At 38.4% G+C, this 20,610-nt stretch overlaps 2 protein-coding genes across 6 annotated transcripts in view; one reads left to right on the top strand and one right to left on the bottom strand.

Moving 5' to 3' along the window:
• The window catches only part of ASB5 (ankyrin repeat and SOCS box containing 5), a 40,958-nt gene extending 28,399 nt beyond the window's left edge, over positions 1-12,559 (bottom strand). Inside the window, exons 1-4 of one of the 5 annotated variants that reach the window (XM_071807686.1) lie at positions 12,308-12,559; positions 10,118-10,248; positions 9,536-9,651; positions 5,549-5,704 (exon numbers count right to left, since the gene is read on the bottom strand). Coding sequence is in view for 1 of the 5 variants with exons in the window: in XM_065836456.2 (XP_065692528.1) it covers positions 9,536-9,563 (28 nt within the window). In the remaining 4 variants the exon portion in view is untranslated. Of the gene's footprint in view, positions 1-211; positions 285-5,548; positions 5,705-9,535; positions 9,652-10,117; positions 10,249-12,307 lie in introns of those variants that run through there. The other 4 variants (XM_065836451.2, XM_065836452.2, XM_065836456.2 and 1 more) reach the window with 4 other exon arrangements.
• On the top strand, positions 12,110-19,843 carry SPCS3 (signal peptidase complex subunit 3). The gene is made up of 5 exons (XM_065836458.2): positions 12,110-12,382; positions 14,630-14,705; positions 17,317-17,391; positions 18,812-18,927; positions 19,376-19,843. Exons 1-5 carry the CDS (start codon positions 12,240-12,242, stop codon positions 19,506-19,508), a joined length of 543 nt encoding a protein of 180 aa, XP_065692530.1. The 5' UTR covers positions 12,110-12,239; the 3' UTR covers positions 19,509-19,843.
• The last annotated feature ends 767 nt before the right edge of the window (positions 19,844-20,610 follow it).

Here is a 20,610-nt window from a genome sequence, read left to right as displayed (position 1 = left end):
AACGTAATTAAAATAAAATAAACACAATGTTAAATATAAGACATGAAAAATTTCTAATGCTTATGATACACATTTCTTTGTGCTGCATTGTATTCTTTTAAGCCAATAACATGACAGGCTTTATTTCTTGGTCAGTTTTAGAGAGGGGAATCTAAATTCCTCAGATTTTTTAAGAATTAATTTGCTTATATGCCATAAAGTTATTACTCACAGTCATCAGCAGTTACGCACAAGTTGTTCCATTAGTGTGATTAATTGCTGAGTACCTAATGGTGTCACAACATGATACAAACTGAGGAGCTGCAGGACAGAACTAGATTCCTCAGTAAGCTATAACCCTAAAATAAAAAGTCACAGCAGCACAGGAAAGGGTCCTGTTCTAAATGTTTATATTTCCTTTTAAATAAAAGAAATAGCATCTCAACTATAGTTTAAAATACTCTACCCACAGTAATCTTAAACTGAAACACCCTTTCTTTTCTTCCCTGAATTCTCTTGTTTGACAGTCAGAAAAAAACAAAAACAAACAAACAAAAAGCACCCAAAAATTTTAGAATGTTGGCAACTGTCCATCAGGAACAGATCCCCAGACTTCAACGAACAGCACAGCAGCCATGAAGGATATGATACAAAATCATATTTCTTAAAGGAACGTGGCAAAATAAAGAACCTCTTATCATTTGGCTCCAGGAGTGTAAGAAACGATAATGTTTTCTGGAAACTACATTCAAATAAACCTATACAAATGAAGAAAAACAGTCATAAAAGGATGTGTACTTGAAAATAAATATCAAGATTTTTAACAGACAGGAACTGAATTGTGTTTATCTTAAGAGAAACAGAAATTCAGTTTTTTTCTTTGAAAAAAAAACAAATCCACATAAAAGTTAAAACAGTAAACAGAAAAGGCAACTAAAAAGCAGTTTATATTGTAAACTATATTACTCTGTGAAAAAAAACCATGCATTTTCTCCTAAATTTCATTTATAGACATTTTCTCATCCAGCCAGAATAGGAACTGCTCTCCTCATACCATAGTTAGAAGCAGGAGTGAGTACTTAAAATGCCAAATGAAAATCCCTTTTTATATTTGGCACATTGTTATCTGACACTGAATTGAGGTGTCATGTTTTCCATAAGGATAAATAGGCATTATGTTCTGAGAGACACTGCCAATTTCCGTTTCAATCATTAATAGAACTGATATTTTCCTTAGTAACACATCCAGTATTGGAATTTCTTCTTCCATATTTCTACTAGTATTATTAAGCTTAACTCCATCAGTCTGCAGAATTCTTCAGCCACCTTAAGTACCTGTTTGGCAAATTTACCACGCAGAATAAGGAAGAATCATAATTATCTCATGCTAAAACTTTTTCTTCTTTACAGTATTTTACCTGACCCCTTTTTTTCCTAGCTCCACATTGCATCATCTAGTAACTGTGCTTTCTCATCTGAACTTCTCCCCTGTTTCGTTAATTGACAAAATAGCCTCTCTTTGTACAGGCAAAAATCCAAGTAGCAATTACTATAAATAACAGCTGGAGTTCACAGCACCGCTCAGAGTTAATCTTTCCCTTACAATACTGTTTTCTGCTTCTTCTACCTGCAGTAGATAAATCACTGAAAAGAAATTTCTCAATTTTTAGTTGTCTTCTTCAGGTTCAATTTTTCCATAAAGAGTCAAAAAGATAACAAAAACCTTTTCAAGAATAAGGCTTTGGGTGCATGTAATGTTTTGTAAGTGATCTTTCAAAAATCCTCACTGATCTGTAACATTTTTGCTTTTAGAAACAAAAAGAAAACTGAGCAGGGGGGTTATTCTTGTATCAAAACTTGTCTTCTATCCTCTCAAAAATGTTCCTCCTCAGCCATAAAACTACCTAAACATACATAAAACTACATAAAAATGAAAGAAATATTGAGTTTTGAGAATTTCCATTCACACATTGCCATAAGAAGCTGGCAGAATTACTCTCCTAATAATATTCCTTCTTTTTTTAAAGCTCTATAGCTTGTATGTGCCAGCTTAACTGGAAACTCCCCCAGCTGCTCAGAAAAACCAAGTTTATCCAAACCTATTGCTATTAAAGCTCTACAGAAATTGTCGTTACAGCTTGTTGGCAAATCCATGCTACAAGGCACCCAGTCATGAAAACAGAACAATTGTTCCGATGTTAATGCTCACACGGCATTTTAGAAGACTCAACAATGTGAATACTGAGACTTGAAGATAAAATAGCTGAGAGTAAGCTGAGGCAGGATGGTAGATCCAGGAATGGAAAGCTACAGATGTTGTAACTGAAAGCAGAAGGCAGAAGCTTAAGTAAATGAATAAAGTCAATGTGATGCCATGAAAGAGTGTAAAAAAGGTTCAATCAAGAGGAGTATTCTGCAGATTATTTAATTGCTGATAACTAAACACTCAGATATTCTGGTGAAAACAATATTGAAACCAATTAGCTATCTAATATTTTTTTAATACAAAGTTTGCATAGCAAACCTAAATAAAATGAAATACCGAGTGTTCATTCACTTAATGGTTACAGAAAGGATAGTATGTAAAATTATTATAACATTTAAGGTTTTATCACAGCACACAGGAAAACAGCATGAACCTACGCTGCAGATAAATAATATTAGGCTTTTTGGTTTGTTTTTGTTTGTTTGTTCATTTGTTTTTTTAAGAACCTAGTAATACTGCAACAGACAAGGATTCCCCTAGCTTGACCTACTGAGATATTCCCAGCAAATAAAACAAGAACAATGTAATAATTTCTCTGGCATGTTTTCCCCATTTATGCCAATTAACTATTTTAATTTTAAACCCATTTAAAATTTTTCAAACGCTGGAGTTTATGGTCTTAAATTTCTTTTTAAGTTAGCTTGGTCAGTTATCATTTCTAAAGAACACAACCAGTATAGTCAAGATAGCAATATTGACATTTATAATTACTATAAAAGTGGATTATTTCAAACACCAGTGCTCAAAGCAGCTGCCTTTTAATGCCTTACTATGGAGTGGCCAAGTGCAGAAAGAAAGTATTCAGCAGTGGCACCTGTTTACACTAATCCAATCTGTGAAATCTAGTGCAATTCACCCACAACTTAAGTGAGTATTTTGGACATGCACCTAAACGTCTGAAACTGAAAATGTCTTTTTAAAGACAAGATATGCAATACAGTATAAGGAATTATTTGTATGACACCTCACCTGCAAGTCTTTCTCCACATATAAGAGAATTGGCTAAAAATACACAAGAAGTTAAGACAGTCATCCTGGGTTTCAAACTTCTGGCTAATAACAAATAGAATATAATTTAATGACATAGGCTGCCAGGCAGAAGAACAGGAACTCCTTGGTGCTTTGAAGATTACCTTATTTTATGCATTATAGACAACCCACCAGCAGAAACTTCTAAAACAATGACTTCAAAACAGAAAGAATTTAAAATAAAAACAGTAAGAAGCCACTAGTTCTAGCAGCAAGTTTCTGATGTAAGCATGTAATGCTTGTTGAAGGACTCAAAAATGCTGAGAAGTCTGAACTACTAAAAAGACAATGTCTTAATTCAGCATGAAAAATGAGCCGCTTAGTGACCTGCTGACTTGTATTTTAGTAGGTACATGAGATGCTAACTCTCCATACTTAAGATTTTATTTGACTCATCTGAAGTTAATGAATGCTATGGCATTTTCTCTTTGACATATATTAATTTATTTTTTCTACTATTTCCTGTTCAAAACATTTGAACTGAATAAATCTAGACATAGAGCAACTATTTTAAAATGCATTTGCTCATTTACATTGTTATGCAAAATGTTACCTTAAGTTAATGTTGAAGGTTAGTCAAAAAAAGACAGACATACCATAAAACAATCTTCAAAAAATATTAAATATTCTTTTAAATAATATCCTTCATAAGAATATTATGCATTTATGCTTAGGCATAGTAAAAGAAACAAATCATATTTACCTCATAGCTACAAGAAATTAAGAAACTGGAGTTACTGGAAGACATTCAAAAACTGCTGAGTCCTTTTCCAAACAGGAACTCAAGTCCATTAGCACAACCCAGACACTACTCTTTCTTTGCAAAGTATGAAGAGAAGACATGGCAAAAGTACAGACCTTGTGCTACTGTTTTAGGGGAATGAAAAGAAGAAAAGTGAGAGAACACAAACTTTGGTCCAGAAATGACCAGGCCTGGTTCAGATCTGAACTGCTTTTTCACTGCACCCTGCTGCTGTCCTTAAAAATTCTACAGGCTTATGCAACTGTCCTGGTTTTGTTAAAAACCAAGTTTCTCTTCTAGTGAATTTTGCCTGTCAGCTAAAACCTTCATATTAGCTGCATTTTCCTGGAGAACCAGATACATGTTTTGGTAAACCTAGCAATGGAATGCAAACTTATATTGATAAGTATGGATGGACATCTCACGAAAGGGGCAACGAGAAACCGGTGACCAAGAAACTGACCAACTGTCTATAACATTCCATCCACGCGAATACTTCATATAGAAGTGGGAGATCACGAGGATCTCATCCTTTTTTCCTTTTCCCTTCTGCTTATGGCCAACATTAGGAGAGGGCTTTGCTAGCTGTCCAAGCAAATTGAGGCCTAGTGAGAGACTAAATCCAGCTCCGGTTGGCTACAGAATATAATCCAGGACTTTGGGTGCTGGCTCTGCAGTTGCTGAGACTTACAAGATTGGTTTTGTATATTTTGTATTATTTTCTCTATTCTTATTAGTAGCATTAGTAAAACATCTTTAACTTTTCCAACTCTCTTCTCTCTGTCCTTCTTTCCCTCCCGATCGCCTGTCCTGAGTGGGAAGTGGGGAGAGGGAGGGGCAAAAGGGGGAAGTGGGGGGGAAAGGAGGTTAACAATACATCTGCCAGGGTTTGATTGTCACCCCGCAATCTTAACCCTCGACAGCAACCACATGTCAAAGCCACATTCTCAGCACAAAAACCCAAAAGTTGTGTTGCCCAATTGAAGCAAACACAACATTGTTAATAAGGCCTACATCTCCTTTTTGCAGCTTTTCTTCCTGAAGTACCTTAATGCCATGTCTATCCAGAATCTACACAAACAAAGCAGCATGGAGTTATAACTGATATCCAAAGTTATGTTTCATTCAGTTTTCTGCAGTTCTCTTAATTTGTGCTAGTCTCCTGATCACCCAGCTAAAGACTTCAACTAAAAATCTATTTCAAAATGCAATGCAATGACATCTTAAGTGTCATAGAATCACAGGAACATTTAGGTTGGAAAAGACTGTTAAGATCATCAAGTCCAACCATTAAACTGACACTGCCAAGTCCACCACTAATCCATGTCCCTAAGAACCTCATCTATGTATCTTTTAAACAACTCCAGGGATGGTGACCCAACCACTTCCCTGGGCAGCCTGTTCCAATGCCTGACAACCCCTTTAGTGAAGCAATTTTTCCTAATATCCAATCTAAATCTCCCCTGGCACAACTTGAGGCCATTTCCTCTCATCCTATTGCTTGTTACTTGGGAGAAGAGACAAACACCCACCTCACTGCAACCTCCTTTCAGGTAGCTGTAGACAGCAATAAGGTCTCCCCTCTGTCTCCTTTTCTCCAGGCTACACAGCCTCAGATCCCTCGGATTCCACTCATAAGACTTGTGCTCCAGACCCTTCACCAGCTTTGGTGCCCTTCTTTGGACATGCTCCAGTAACAAGGAAAATCAGAATAATTACTGTAAAATATGTCACCTTCCTCCTCTTAGTAGTCATGCTTTGACTTTTGACACTACTGAGCAGCTATGTATTTTGACACAATTACTCTTCTAACACTATGAAACACTCCAGTTCATTTAGAAAGCTTTAACACACAAGTATTTATCTTATACAAATTTTGTTACATATGTAGTTTCTGTCTGTATTTTGGTGTAGCACATTATTTCCATCAGTTTTCAAATTGGTCCAGAAAGTCCAAGTTAAGGCTTTTGGCTGGATACAGTAGTACTTTTTTTTCCTCCACTGTATTAAGATCAGTGCTCTGATATAGTTTAGGTTCTATGCAAATCAAATTCTTCTGGTACATGAATGATGCAACCCTTCATTTGTAACATCATGGAGAGTTTGCTAATTCTACTGCTAACTTTTAATGAATTTAAATTGTTTTTATTAAGGTGTTTTGTCTTTCTTGCTTGTTGAAAATACCACTCCTATCTTAGAACACAGTTCTAATATACAGACTTGTATATCTGGATTTCCAGCAAATGGAATTACTGGTCAAGGACTTAAATATCAATCAGTATCTCCAGACATATCGGGCACTCTCTGTAACACGTATTTAAAAGTATAAAAAGTAACTCAGATATTTAAGCGATTACGAAATTCCAGTTTTCTAACTTTCTCAGTTCTTTGAAAGAACACCCAGAAATATTAAAGCTGTATCACTTTGTTATACAGCCACTGGGTAGCTGCTTCTCACAATGGTGATAGACTCCATTTCAACTACAAGTTTAGTATCAAACAATTCCTGCTATCAGCAATATTATCATATGAGCACGCTTGATCTGCTTAACCAGACCATCTAATAATCACTGACAGTAAAGTTCTGTACAGAAGGGAAGCAGTTATAACTGACCTGCTTACAAGTAAATTCAACCTAAGTTATGCTAAGAAACATAATAAGTTTGTCCTATAGTATTTATTGCGGTCCCTTTGGATACCTAACACAACCCAATCATTAAGAGCATTATAGAAGAAGATTCCAAAATACGTCATGTGTGTACTTGGAGACATTACTAAAACCAGAAACGTGTCAGACAGCAGGCACACACTGCCTGCTGACAGACAAACTCTAGCTAGTCTTGTCCCCCAGGAGTTCAAAAAGTTACCACCCCCAGCTGCCCATTCCATTCCTCAGCTAAAGGTTCCTGACCCTCCTTCTCCTTCCCAGAAATCAGCAGAAAGGAATGTCGATGAGTATTCAGCCACTTCGGTTCAAAATCTGGTAATTTAAACTGTTAATGAGTTTGACCTGCTGGACTTCACATTGAAAAAAACCACTCCCTCTACCATCCATTCTACTACAGAGATAGTAACCTCCTGTTAAAAAGTTGTAGCAAATTATGAGGGAAGAGTAATGTCAAAATGCACATACAAGCTGCCTCTTAATACAGGTATTTAGCTGTAATTTTTGATGGCTCAATAGACTAATATGGCTGTATCAGTGAAACTTTGAAGACCCTCCTTATTTTGCATCTCTTTCCCTTTGTATAGTTCATTTCTTGGGTCCAAAAGTTTTCATCACTGACCACGTCTAGAACTTCACAGGTTCCTTCTTAAGCAACTAACTCACCCTCTTCCTTAGGTATGTGGTACTACAGCTACTATGATTCTGATATTTGAACTTGCTTGAGAGAAGTAACTTTGCAATTTCTCATTTCTCTAGTAGGTGGTGAAAACACCCTGTTAATCTAAATTAATGTAACCGAACCTGGTATTTTTGCAGTTTTTACACTTAATATTTTCTTTAATGCACTGCAAAAATGTCATATTTTCTTATTAAATAACTGTCTATAAATAAATAAATAAATCCCAGAAGAGCCATGATGTGCAGATCTGGTTTTCATCACATACACGGATAGTACATGAGAAATGAACTTGACAGAAAGTTTGTTTCAACTAACAGTTTTCGAAAGACCAGATTTGCACCTGTAACTAATACTTCTCTGCCATTCTGAAACATGGACAGACCTCTTCAGCTGTTTGAATTAATACATGAACTTATGACATTATTTTGGATCCATGGTGATTTTTTATTTATGTGTAAGGCCTTTAATTTATGTCATCAAGATGGGATGATTGTCAGTTAGTCTAAGGTGACATGTTTCCTTGAAATACTATCTCTGAGTTGTGAATGTTTTCTGTCACCAATTTGAATTTCTTTCAAAACTGATTTTATTCCACATTATAGTCTGGCTTTTATTTTTTTTCTAAAGAAAAAACCATTTGGTTAAATGGTTATTAGAAACTGTTTCTAAAAACAGTGGAATCACCTGTTTCCTTTAACTTTATATCCCCTTTCTTCAAAGTTTTGCCAGATTTTCTTCTAGACTAAGTAAAAGTGATTTGCCTCCTTTATGGGTAAGGTATATTTTGGTGCCTATAAATGGTATTAGTAAAAGGAAATTACAAAGTTAGTCTCATCACTTGGTAGGTATCAGAGTTAAATTATTCTGCAAGCAGATGTCACTGTATGTGGACTCTCATGGCTGGTAGTCATATCAGAAAGGTTTTTGCATCCACTAAAATTGGCATCAGTTAAGTGATATCATCATGACAGAGCTAACAAAACATTCTTTTCCTCAAGCCGAGGCATGACAGTGTCTGCTTGGTGCTTTTACAAGAGACATAAAAATACTTTGTGAGGAAGAACTTGAAACTGATTTGGGGAATGAAGTGGATCCCTAGCACACAGGCTTCTTGCCACAGAATGCAAAGCACAATCAAGTGTGAAAGCTCCAGCTATACCAGTGATGTATGAGAGGACTTTACCTAACATGTCTTCATATGCCATGGAATGGGCAATAGAAAATCTGCCAGGAGCCAAAAATGAACTGTGTTGGCTCCAAAACATACTTAGATCTGGTTTGGGGGCCAAGAATACTTGGCTCCATCTCCAATGCAGCATTCTTATGTTGCTAAATGAGACGCTGTTGTAAAATATCATGTTAATTCCAAAATCAGAAATTTAAAACTCCCTGAGTTTTTCTTACTGGAGGACTAGCAATAAGAATACAGAGGCAAGTGAAAATTCCTGTTTGCTTATCTTCTTATTCTCCATACTTTGTAGATCCAAAGCAAATAAATGGAGGTGAGAAGAAGATTAGAAGCAAAACCCCTTCAGTGCAATCCAGAAAGTCTACTTCTCTTGACCACAGCCTTTCCACAAATTGTAAAAATAGCCCACCCAGAAGAAGTGCTAACTGAAAGGGGTCTCTTCCAATAGAGACAAATATTCTCCAAGTTGCATATGGTCACATTTATCTTCATCTGAATACCCAGAGCTGCCTAAAAGGCTGTGTGTTGCTACTGTCTCTTAAAGAGTTAACATTTCAATAATTAATAGAAGACAAATTCAATAAAGGATTTAGACATTTATGGTAAAATTTAGGAAGTATAGACAAGGTTCTAGATTAAAAAAAAAGTTATCTATACAGTCCTCATCTAACTAGCTAGGAACCAAAGATGCCACAGGCACTTAAACTTTCACCTGTAAATTTAGTTAGAAGCTTAAGCTCCAAGAAGAATGAAGGTGCTACCACCTCAGCTGAAGTTAACACCTCCCCTTCACCTGGAATTCACAAGCCATACACCCCAAACTGTCAGCCATCTCGAGGGTCCTATGTATGTGTATCATGTTAGAACCAATCTTAGAACCAATCTACCTTCAATGGGAAAACAAACAACTCATGGCAATCTCTGTGGATGGTCAATGTCAACACTTGCCATTTTGTTCATAGATGATTAAAGGAATCACTCACCAGCTTGAACATCAGAGTAGAAATACATCAACCAAAGAAAGAAATGCTGCTCTCTCTCAGAAGACTACTCTAATCATCAGCTGCTGACTGGCATCAATCCTGTTGAAGTGCCGACACTATAAAAAAGAACATATGATTAATTGATCAAAGAGTGCATAAGAACACACCACCAAAGACAGATAATTCTGGGGAAATACAGAAGAAGGGAGAATTCTACGTTTCAGACCTGCTCCCAATCCCATCTCTGTCTTTTGTTCAAACAGTTTGTAACGAAAAACTACAAATTTTCTTGAAATAAGAACCAGCCTGAGCACTGCCATGGCTTAGGCGCTCTGCTGGTCTGGACCTGAATACGCTGCTCAGGTATCCTGAATAGCTTTCACCACCACATCTTGGAAATGGCGTCCCAAACATTTCTGCCTCCCCAGGATTCTATAATTTTTTTTTCATAATTATAATATTTGCTCCATTCAGACTAACACAACTTACTTAGCTGACAGTGACTTCTGACATGAATATTATACCACTATTCTTTAAAAAAGAACATATCTTATGTTTTCCACAGAACAATTTGGAACTTACCAGCAAACATCTATTGTGAATAACCTTCTTCCCTTCTTCCTTCACAATGGGCTCCTTCACATGAATATTTTTGTCCTCTTTTGATTTTGCAAGATTTCAGTAATTAAAAAGACACAAAAGGTTCCTTTGTTCTGAAACATTAATGGATCGGCCCTTGAATAAACTATATCATCTGTCTTCCCCTGCATAATGTGCTTTTAAGTGATATTTATTTAAGGGCTGTACTAAAATAAATCCCAAACTACATGAGCAACAGCCATATTTATTCACTTGTCTTAAAAAGACACGATAACACAAGGAAGTTAAATATAACTGAGCTACTGCTGACACCTGCTGTCCATCCCGAGAAATCTATGTTAATCAGGCCTAGAGTGCTTAATACAGTGAAATATATTTAAAAAACGAACAAACATCCCTACCACCCACCACATTGTAGAAACTCTCTCTCCCCCTGGTTCCAAGACACATAATGTTGCTGGTCCAGGGAGCAGGAATGGGTGCCAAGCAGGGGCCAGAGAACAGGAGCTAGAAACCACCACACCACATAAGCTAAGCTTCGCTAGCACCAATTTGAAGTGAAATTTTGACCAACTCAGAGGAGTAAGGGGAAAGACTGCCCCACCCTGCAAACTGTGTAGGATCACTGAGCCATCTGGTAAAGAAAAAGGATTCCAATGACACAGAATAGTTTGGATGTGTTTCACTACCCTCATTGTAAAAAATTTCTTCCTCATGTCTAGTCTGAATCTCTTCTTCTTTAGTTTAAAACCATTACCCCTTGTCTTACTGCAACAGGCCCTGCTAGAAAGTCTGTCACCATCTTTCTCATAAGGCCCCTTTTTATGTACTGAAAGGCTGCAATAAGGTCTCCCTGGAGCCTTCTCTTCTCCAGGCTGAACAACCCCAACTCTCTCAGCCTGTCCTCATAGGAGAAGTGTTACAGCCCTCTGATCATTTTTATGGCCTCCTCTGAACCCTCTCCAAGAGGTCCATGCCAAGTTACTAAACGAAGTTTCTAGACAAGACAATTCACATGCTGAATATGTTTGTAATAAAGTGGAACTGAACATCCTACAGGAAACAAGGTAGTGAATGTCAAGGCACAGTACCAGTGAAAGCAGGTACAGACATCAAGTGAAAAAAAAAACCAAAACCTGACTTCAAATGTTATTTACATTTTATTATATAAACACAAAAACCCACCACAGCTGCAAATACCAAGTTCCCTTTAAAAAGGAATGCCTTAGAAACATAGCAGTTGGCAAACAATTCACAAAAAACACCCTAATGCTTAAAAACTCTTTTTTCCTCTTAAGTTATGAAGGAACTAGGACAAGAATATCTCCTGCTAGTAGTGATGGTGAGAATCCCACACAGCAACCCCAAGCAGCTCTCCGTCGGAGGCCGTTCCCAAGGGCACAGATGCACCTCCACCCCACGCTGCTCTGCAGGGTCACGGCTGTGAGTGGGCACCAGGGACCATCCGACGGCTACACACGGGAGCGACAAGCCACCCCTAGCTGAACAGGACACAACCGAGCGGGCACGTCATGTCTGCAGATTGTTGTTTTGTTTTTTTTTTTCTCCTATAAACCAGACGGACGCACAAGAAACACCGCATAGGCTGCTTTATGAAAGTCAGTCACCTTTGATAAGCGACAGCCACAGGGGCACGACATGTTTCTTTCTCCAGACTCCCACATTTGGAATGTGCCGGAGAGAGTGCGGGTCTCAAAAGGCATCGCGGCGCAAAGCTAGCGCCTGGCCTGTAGGAGCAGACACGAGGGGTTGCAGGGGAACTCCCGCTAAGTAACTGGGCTGCCAGTTCCGCCTCCCCCCACGTCGCGGCCGCGAGGGACACCGCGGCACCGCCCAACTCCTGGCGGAAGCGCCGACGCAGCCGCGGTGCGGGAGGTGCGTGGGCCCCGCCTCGGTTGGGCGGGCTCTCGGGGAGGCCGCGCCCCCTCCCCGCCGCCCGTGCGCGCGCCCCTTCCTCCGCCGCCCGCTTCCTGCCGCGTCCCAGCGCCGCCGGGCCCCTAGGAGCCGCCGCTCCCCCCGCCCCCCGGAGCAGCGGCTGCAGCGTGCACGGCGCGGCGGGCGGGCCGGCCGGCCGAGCGGGGAGATGAACACGGTCCTGTCTCGGGCTAACTCGCTCTTCGCCTTCTGTTTGAGCGTGATGGCGGCGCTCACCTTCGGCTGCTTCATCACCACCGCCTTCAAGGAACGCAGCGTGCCCGTCGGCATCACCGTCTCCCGGGTATCGATGTGAGTGTGGGTGGGAAAGAGGAGGGAGTGGCGGAGGAGGGCCGGGCCGGGCAGTGGCTGCCCGCCGGGGAGCCGCTGCGGGGCGGGTAACGGCCGGGACGCGCGAGGGGCCGGCAACGCCCGGCTGCAGGCGGGCGCAGGGGCGCGCGGGGCCGCACCGCTGCCGTTCCGGCGGCTGCACCGGCCGGGGCCGCCGCAGCTCCGCTTCCTGCCCGCTGCACGCCTGGGCCAATGAGGGAGCCCCACGACGGCGCTCCGCCGCCTGGCGGCCCGGCCGGGCGGGAGCTGGGGCGGTGCCGCCGGTGTGGGGCGGTTCCGTGCCACTGTCCGGCCGGTGTGTCGGGACGGGCTGGATTGCACTGGGTGCGTTCTGTGTAACGGGAAAGCGACTTACAAGGGAGTCGAGCGAAGTGCTTTTCTGAGTTTTGGGCATGCAAGGACCTAAATGAACACGCTTTATTTCTCTAGTAGCTTTTTTTTTAATTAGTAGTTCCCTTAAACTTTTTCACTGGTAACACATTTTTCTTGGGTTTTTTTGAGGCCTGTGACAGTAGACTGAGGAGGCTTACCTTCCCGTGAAATGCGCCAGGTGTGCAATACATAAAGGGAAAAGAGTGTTGCCCACACACAGTGCACTGATGCCAACTTGTGCCAGGGGAACCTTTTTCCAATTTTGTTGTGACTTTGGGTTTCTCCCCCCACCCCACCTCCCAAAAAAAAAAAAAAAAAGGGGAAACTGTCAAGTACATAGGATGGTGGAGCCCTGTAGTTTCAGAAGCTGTTGAGCAGCTGCTGCTACTGTCACCAGAAAGCAGAGGTGTTTGCTTCTGCTTCGATCTACATGGTGCTTTACCAGAGCTGCACGGGGGAATGAGGCTCATAGGATGTTTTACTTGAACTCACTGATGAGTTTGATTTGGTTTTGGCCACATTAGTGAAATAAAGGAGCTCATGGAGCTTTGGGGCCACCCTGAGATAAGGGACAGGAGTGGATGGCTGGCAGCAGCATTTGAAAGGGAAGATGAGTGCAAATGAAGAGTAGGAACTGCCATCTCTTTTTGGATTGCTTTCATACCTTGGAGAAAATAAACCTATTTACACTAGATTGAGGCTTTCAAACAGCATCAAAGTGGCCTAAAAGCATATTTTTGACTGTTCAAATGAGCTTGACATATATGAGGTAGCATACTAATGCCTAATTATGATGAAATTTGTACTGCCAGTCCCTTCAGTGATGCACATGTCTGGTATTAATGAGAAGTGTCATACCTTAATTGCATCTCTGGAAGTTCTGAGGAGTTCTGCAGACCCCAGGCTTAAGGCCTGTTAGTACACCAGATGGACTGATTCAGAAATGAAGTACTAGATAAGGGATTCTACTTAAAAATATGTGGTTTTTTTCTTTGAGATTAACAAGCTTAGTTTTAATGAAATGATATTTTAATAGACTAATTTTCAAAATGGAATAAACATAACTAAGAAGCTGATAATTTTTTTTTTGTTGCCTGAAGATTAAGGTTCCTAGCTGATTGCTAACTTGCTTATGGTATTCTTTTTTGTAGAGGGCAGGTTTGGTAAATTGATAAACCTATGAAAATATCTGCTGTATCTGTGTTATTTTCCAGTTTCTTTTTTCTAATATGGTGTAAGTGCGGCTATGTCAACCATTCCTCCAAATATGGGTGTGTAATAAAGTCTTCCAAAATATTATGATTTTCCGTATATAGAAGAAAACAAGCATTTTCTTTATACTGCTACTTAAATACATTCCAGGGAGAAATCTTGTAAGTTGCGTGAACCGCAAACTTAAACTCTGTTTTATCAGAATGGTTGGAGACTGAGCACTAGAAGCTTTTTTCCAACTTTCCATCAGAAAAAAAAAAAAAATATTGAAAATGGTTGCCAGCAGACAGCTGTGCTTCTGGTGTTCCAGGCAGCTTTATATATTTGGGTATGGCTGACACATATTTTACTGAAGAGAAATGTAGTGCATTTTATGTACGGTTACAGATTTTTGTATAACTTAGACTACTGTGGTGGCAAGGCCTGTCATTCGGAACTAGGGCTCCATAATCTCTGGAAGACAGGTTTTATTTTGTAATGGTTTTTATACTTTAGCCAAAAGTATTTCAAAGAAAGTACAGAAAATGGATGGCAGAAATATGTATCAAGAATAATAACTTATCTAATGCATGAGAGAAAAAAATGAGAAAGGATAATCTTGTGTTTTGTTTTGTTTTGTCTTAGAAAAAATGTAGAAGATTTCACTGGACCTAGAGAGAGAAGTGATCTGGGATTCATCACATTTGACATTACTGCAGATATCCTTAATGGAAAAAATGGTTTGCAAGCATTGTGAAATAACAGCATCTTGACATCTATTTTTGTTACCTTATAATCTTCAGATACTCAGAACTTGAGGAAAAGTAGGAATTTGTCTTTCAAATCTAAATTTAAAGCAGTGAAAAGTAGTATTTTACATAGTTAGGGCAGTAAAATAAAACTAGGAATAGCTATTTTGTCTCTAGTAGATGATATAGAGCAAGTTGAAATGAATTACAGAGTTTATATAACATACTATTTTGACCATCATACTAAATCTAGAAACTCTTGGCACCTTTCAAACTCCCTTTGTTGAGAGGCTTTCAAAGTTCTGTCAACATAATAGGTCGTAGAAGTACCTGTCTTCCTTTAGAAATAAAAAGACATTGTGATCCTTTACTTGTTTAGATGTTTAACTATTGAATCTTCAACACTGAATAGTATGAAATTCCTTGGGAAGCATATGAGGTACCACAACATTTATCACATTACTTTGGCATCTTTCTCTTTGCTGTTACCTTTTTGAAACTTTGCACTTGCATTTCCCTGCTTCCCTGTTAGTCTAGTTTTCATTGGGGAAAGAGGATTGGTGTGAATGTTTTTGTTTCATTTTGTTCTGCATTGCTTTTTGAACAACAGAAGGGAATCATTCTTACGATTTAGGGTCTTGACATGAAAAATATTCAGTGTTTTTCTACAGAAGTTGATACCAAATATGAGGCAGCATGCTTTACCTCAGGTGATTACACTTTGCCTTGCTTTGCAGCGAGGCTGAGATTCCTGGGATTTTTCTGTCTGCTGTTTTTTGTCACTCTGTTAGGCAAGACATTGATTACCTCTGCTTTTTGGTTTCCCTCTTTTGGAGAATACTACATTGTGTAAGCAAGCCAAACAAAATGCAAATCTTGAATGCATGTGAACACCAGATAAACATGTTAATCAGGTTTTTGCAGGTGTGTGTTGCACAGGATAAGAGGGATTATTTTTATCAGCTGGAGGCAGGAGAAGTAAACTCCCAAGTCTGAGTTTTACCTCTGAAATGGTTTTACATATTAAAACCAGAGACTAAAATTCAGTAAGTAGATGAGTTGAATTGTATAGAGTGTGTATAGAGTGAGAATAGAAGTAGAGCAAGGCAGGACAGGACCTCTGAAAGAAATATTGTTATGTGAGGATTAGTTCACAGTATGTGGACATAAAGATTTTATGTTTTAGTGACTTTTAATAGTAGGAGGAGGGGTTTTTTGGGTCTTTGTTGGTTTGTTGTTGGTTTTGGTTTTTGTGGTTTTTTTTTTTTTTAATGCGAACTGACTTAATCTTTCGTGCCTGGTGTAAATCTTGCAGTGTGTAGAGTTGTAAAATACAACTTTCCAGTAGGGTTTTTTTGACAGAATTTGTAAAGAGGTACTGGTACATAGGCTTTCTTAACTGATGGGGAAAAAAAAAGTTAGTCCTAGGAAGATAAAATAAAATGACAGTTAGAAAAAGCAGCTAGGGAAAGGGAAGGAGGCAGTTTTCGAGGACTCCTTTTAACTTACTTAATTCATGGCTAACTTTATCAAGCATGAAGAAATCCCACAAAGGAGATCTTCTGAATCTTGTTTTGAGTTAGATGACAAAAAATGTTCAAGTAAAATAGCTCCAGCTATTCTTGCAGCAACAGCAGTCAATTATTTAAATTGTTCCTTACTTGACCTTTTAATTAGAGGCTTAAAAACATGATTCTGTCCTGGGATGAGTGGAACAACGTAGAACAGATTTTAGTCTGATTGCGGAATCTCTTTATTTTTTGAGATACTGGCAAGTAGAATCAAAAGAGAACTGTGAGATAACAGGTTGCAACTGATCTTTATTGTGAGTTAAGAGGTCTTTTCCTTAGCAGTCACACATGATATATTTTATTGCTAAATAAACAACAGACAAGTATTTAGAATATCAGCTTTATTATACTGACAGTCTCAAATGGCAGTCATCAGTTCTTTACTGTTGATCAAAAATCTGAGCAGTTTTGTTCCAGTCTAATAAGCTGGTTTTCTTTGTAGTCAGCAGGTAATTAAATCTGCTAATGCCTGGTGTCACTTCCAATATGAAATACTTCCCACCTGCTAATTTCTCTGATGTGGGTGTTACAGGCTCTTTGAACTCTACACTCTGCCAATTTTGTATTTATATATTGTTTAGTGCTATTGTATCTCAATCCACAGTTGGATACCAGATTCTTTGATAGTATAAATAATTGCTTTGATGATATTTACTGAAGAATTCAGTCTTGCTTTTTATGTTGAAGGTTTTCTAATAGATTGCCTAGCAGCAGGTTGTGGTTACTAGCTTGCATTGTCAAATATAGAACTCTTAAATCAATGGAGGAAATAGCTGTTAGATTTTGTAAATAAGTAAACAAAAAAAACCCACCCATACACACCAACTAAAAACCTGTTGCTTCATTATGATTAAAATCTATGTTAGAACTCCTGGAAGTGCAGATTTATAAATAAGATGAGATATGTTGATATATAAGATCTCACTGTAATTATCATAGTCTATTTAGATCTAGTAAAAATAAAATGAGGTTATGTAAGTACAGTATGATATTATTCTTAACTCACATACATCTGCAGAGTATATTTGACTGGAATGTTAAACAATTGTTTCTATATTTGACTGCAGAATATTCAACGAGAAAGAATGTAAGTATCAAAAAGAAAGTTGAAGCAATTACCGATTGTATTCCGCAGCTATTTTTAACATTCTGAAGTTCTGCTGGGAACAGTTTGGGGACCAGCATTTCCTACTATCCCGGACTGTTTTTAGTGGCCTTCATGGTTGTTATTTTCGTGACAGTTTAACTGCAGGGTGGGATGTTCACTTTGAGGAATCTTGATATGTGCCCAGTAGAGTGGGAGAAAAGTAACACATGCCTTGTTTTTCATGTACAATAGTGGTATGTAAAATAGTGTTTTCACCTATTTGCTCAGTCTGTTTTACTTTTCCTAGCGTTCTGCAGTTGGTTGCTGTTAGAAACAAGATGTAGTGGCTTTTGGTCTGGCAAGGTGTGGTTGATCTTTGTTCATAGATCACAGAAGTGTTTGCCTGTAGCAGTTGCTGTGGCCTCATAATACATTTATGTTATCTTGTCATACTTCTCAAAGTGATTGGCCTTGCTGCTTCCTTTAAATTGGTTGCTGCTGATATTTCACTTTGGATAGCTGAAGGCTTTTTTTACTAGTCTGTTAGGAGCTGTGTGGAACAGTTTATGGAAATAGTGAAACACCTTGCTGTCATGGTACCACTGAATTCTAGTTCAAGCTACTATGGTCATAATGCAAGGATATAGTGAAGGCTTGGAGTTTTTTCTTAACGTGCTGCAGAAAACTATCTTGCTAGGGTTTTTAAATACCAGTTACTTTATACGTGCTGTTGGACATTGTGTATCTACTGCATGGTTTTTAGGGTTCTCGATTAGGGCCTGGGACTTCACTGTCTTGTTTTACCTTTTAGTTGTTTTTTTGACATAGATCACTAGTTCTCACAAATACTGAGAAATTATTTTCTAAATTGTTCTATAAGGTACTAAGTAAGACTGTTTAGGACCTTACTACTTAAAAGAACAGTATGAAGTTTCAAATACTTAAGAATTTAGGATCCATCTTTTGAATTGTGCATACAATTTTTGGGGTGACACTTGCAATTCAAGTAGAGATTTTTTTTCCACTGAAGCTGAAAAAATGTTAAATACCTAGGCAGTGTCATGATAGCTCAATTTAAGTTCTTTATTTGAAACAAAGTCTAAATACGGCTTTAAAAAGTGAGTTACCTTTACAATTCAAAAGGAAAACCCATCATACTTTTTAAGTCTTTGAAAGCTTACGACTTTTTAAAAAATGGCTTTCTCCTGTTTTACTGAAATGTTGTTTCTGTTTATTCTGTGCCACTCTCTGTGTGTAGTAGTACTAGTTTCCCTCCCTGCAAAGCATGGTTTTGTTAAATGAGTTGTGGATTGCAAGTATGTACTTCAGGGTTTTTAGATGAATAATGATACAAAATTCCAGTGACTGAATATGGTCTTGCAAGGTACCTTGCTGACTTAAATTACAATTGTATTTTTAGGCTCTAAACCAGGTGGTCCTTTGGGACAAGATCATGTTGAGAGGAGATAACCCAAGGCTGTTGTTAAAAGACATGAAGACAAAGTACTTTTTCTTTGATGATGGAAATGGTCTGAAGTAAGTAAATCCTTTTGTGTTGTTCTTATTAATGGTGCCTTGTTTTCAGTTGCATACTTTGGATTTTATATGTATGTTTATTGCTGTGATAAAGTACTTACATTCTATCTGATACTCTGACAGTCTGTTGCATCTTTGTAGTTTGATTCTTAGAAGATGACTTTGGGATACAAAATATCCTGGTTCTTCTGTAGATTAGAAGATGCACTGCTAATACAAGTAACAGGCTTCTGGGTTTCTGTTTCTATTATTCTTGTCTGTATAGAATTTGTTCTGTGATGCATTCAACTCCAAAGTTAGGTAACAGTAAAAAAAAAAAAAAAAAATCTTATCTGAAAATACTTCTGGATCAGGAAAACAATTTTTATCCTAATTTATTTAATATTTATTATTCATTAAATCGGTTAACTTGAGTATTTGTGCTGATAGTCTTTATTGTTTTTTGCAGGGGAAACAGGAACATTACTTTGACTCTCTCCTGGAATGTTGTACCAAATGCTGGCATTCTACCTCTTGTAACAGGATCAGGACATGTGTCTGTACCTTTCCCAGATACCTATGAAACACCAAAAAGTTATTAACTTATAATACTGAATCCTAAGCAAGATATTTTTATACCTGTATATTGTGAATAAATTTTATTGTCGGTTCTTCTCACATCCCATGCAACCCTTCAGTGAAAGGTACTTAATTTCCTCAGGTCTAACAGCATAGGAAAAGGAAATGAAAGGTTAGGGTGGTGTTTTTGTTTTTTGTTTTTGTTTTTTTTAATCATTGAGGCTGAAACTTAAGGGAAAGGTAAATTGCAGTGTAATGGTTTTGGGGGGAAAACTGAGGAATTTGGTTTTGTTTTTTCTCCTGATGATCTGGGTATAGATCTCCTTTTCTTTCAAATAAACATTTTTAAATGAGAAAATAGTCTTACAGTGTTTTTTTTAGGTACTGTGATACTTATTAAATTTGTGTAGAACTCAAATATATCTTTTGGAATCAGTTTCTGTGAGTGTCTGAAGGAAATGGCTATTCAGTTTGACAACATTTTGCTAAATGCCTGCTTATCATGTTACAGTGAGGTAAGCTTGATCCTTTGTAAGGCTGCTATCAGCTACTTGGGTAGTTATTTTAGATCTTGTTTTGAGTGCCAGTGGTGCAGCCCACATGCAATTCTGTATTATAAAACATTTTAATAACTGCCTATAATGCAGCTAACTGGAAGAATAAAAATAAATCTTTTTCAGTGTATTGGGTGTAAGTCAGTAAGAAAAGTAAAAGACTGTCTACAAAGCAACCACTTTTATTGGGATCTGCTCAGCAGGAATAATGAACACACTTGTTCCAGAGGAGACTGGGACAACTAATATTAGAGGGGCCTTTCCATAGCAAGGAATGGGACAGATGTTCTTCAAAACAGGAGAAACATCTAAGAAATAGAGGATTTCCCATGGGGACATAGAGAAATGTAGACAGATTTACCAGCTGCAATATGGATGTGAGTCTTATCTGCAAGTCTTCCTGATTTGCATCAACCTGGCAAGGTACTAAATGTGTAGTAGTTCTAGGCAGTACCTCTGCTGAAGAAGTGGACTCTGAGGGGCTGCACATCATGCTCTTTGTGTCCTCCATTCGATTGCAGCTGCAAATGTTTGTCATAGTTGGAAGGACAGAAAGAAGAAACAGGTATCA

The sequence above is a fragment of the Patagioenas fasciata genome, chromosome 4, assembly GCF_037038585.1.
Source record: "Patagioenas fasciata isolate bPatFas1 chromosome 4, bPatFas1.hap1, whole genome shotgun sequence".
Classification (NCBI taxonomy): Eukaryota; Metazoa; Chordata; class Aves; order Columbiformes; family Columbidae; genus Patagioenas; species Patagioenas fasciata.
The sequence above is the reverse complement of the archived record's forward strand: the minus strand, read 5'-3'. Positions and strand labels throughout refer to the sequence as shown.

Bases quoted from the DNA above. Each gene is read 5' to 3' on its own strand.
- SPCS3 (XM_065836458.2), top strand. From the start codon at position 12,240: ATGAACACGGTCCTGTCTCGGGCTAACTCGCTCTTCGCCTTCTGTTTG. The intron at 17,392-18,811 runs GTAAGTATCAAA...TTGTATTTTTAG, and splicing joins AATATTCAACGAGAAAGAAT to GCTCTAAACCAGGTGGTCCT. The intron at 18,928-19,375 runs GTAAGTAAATCC...TGTTTTTTGCAG, and splicing joins GATGATGGAAATGGTCTGAA to GGGAAACAGGAACATTACTT.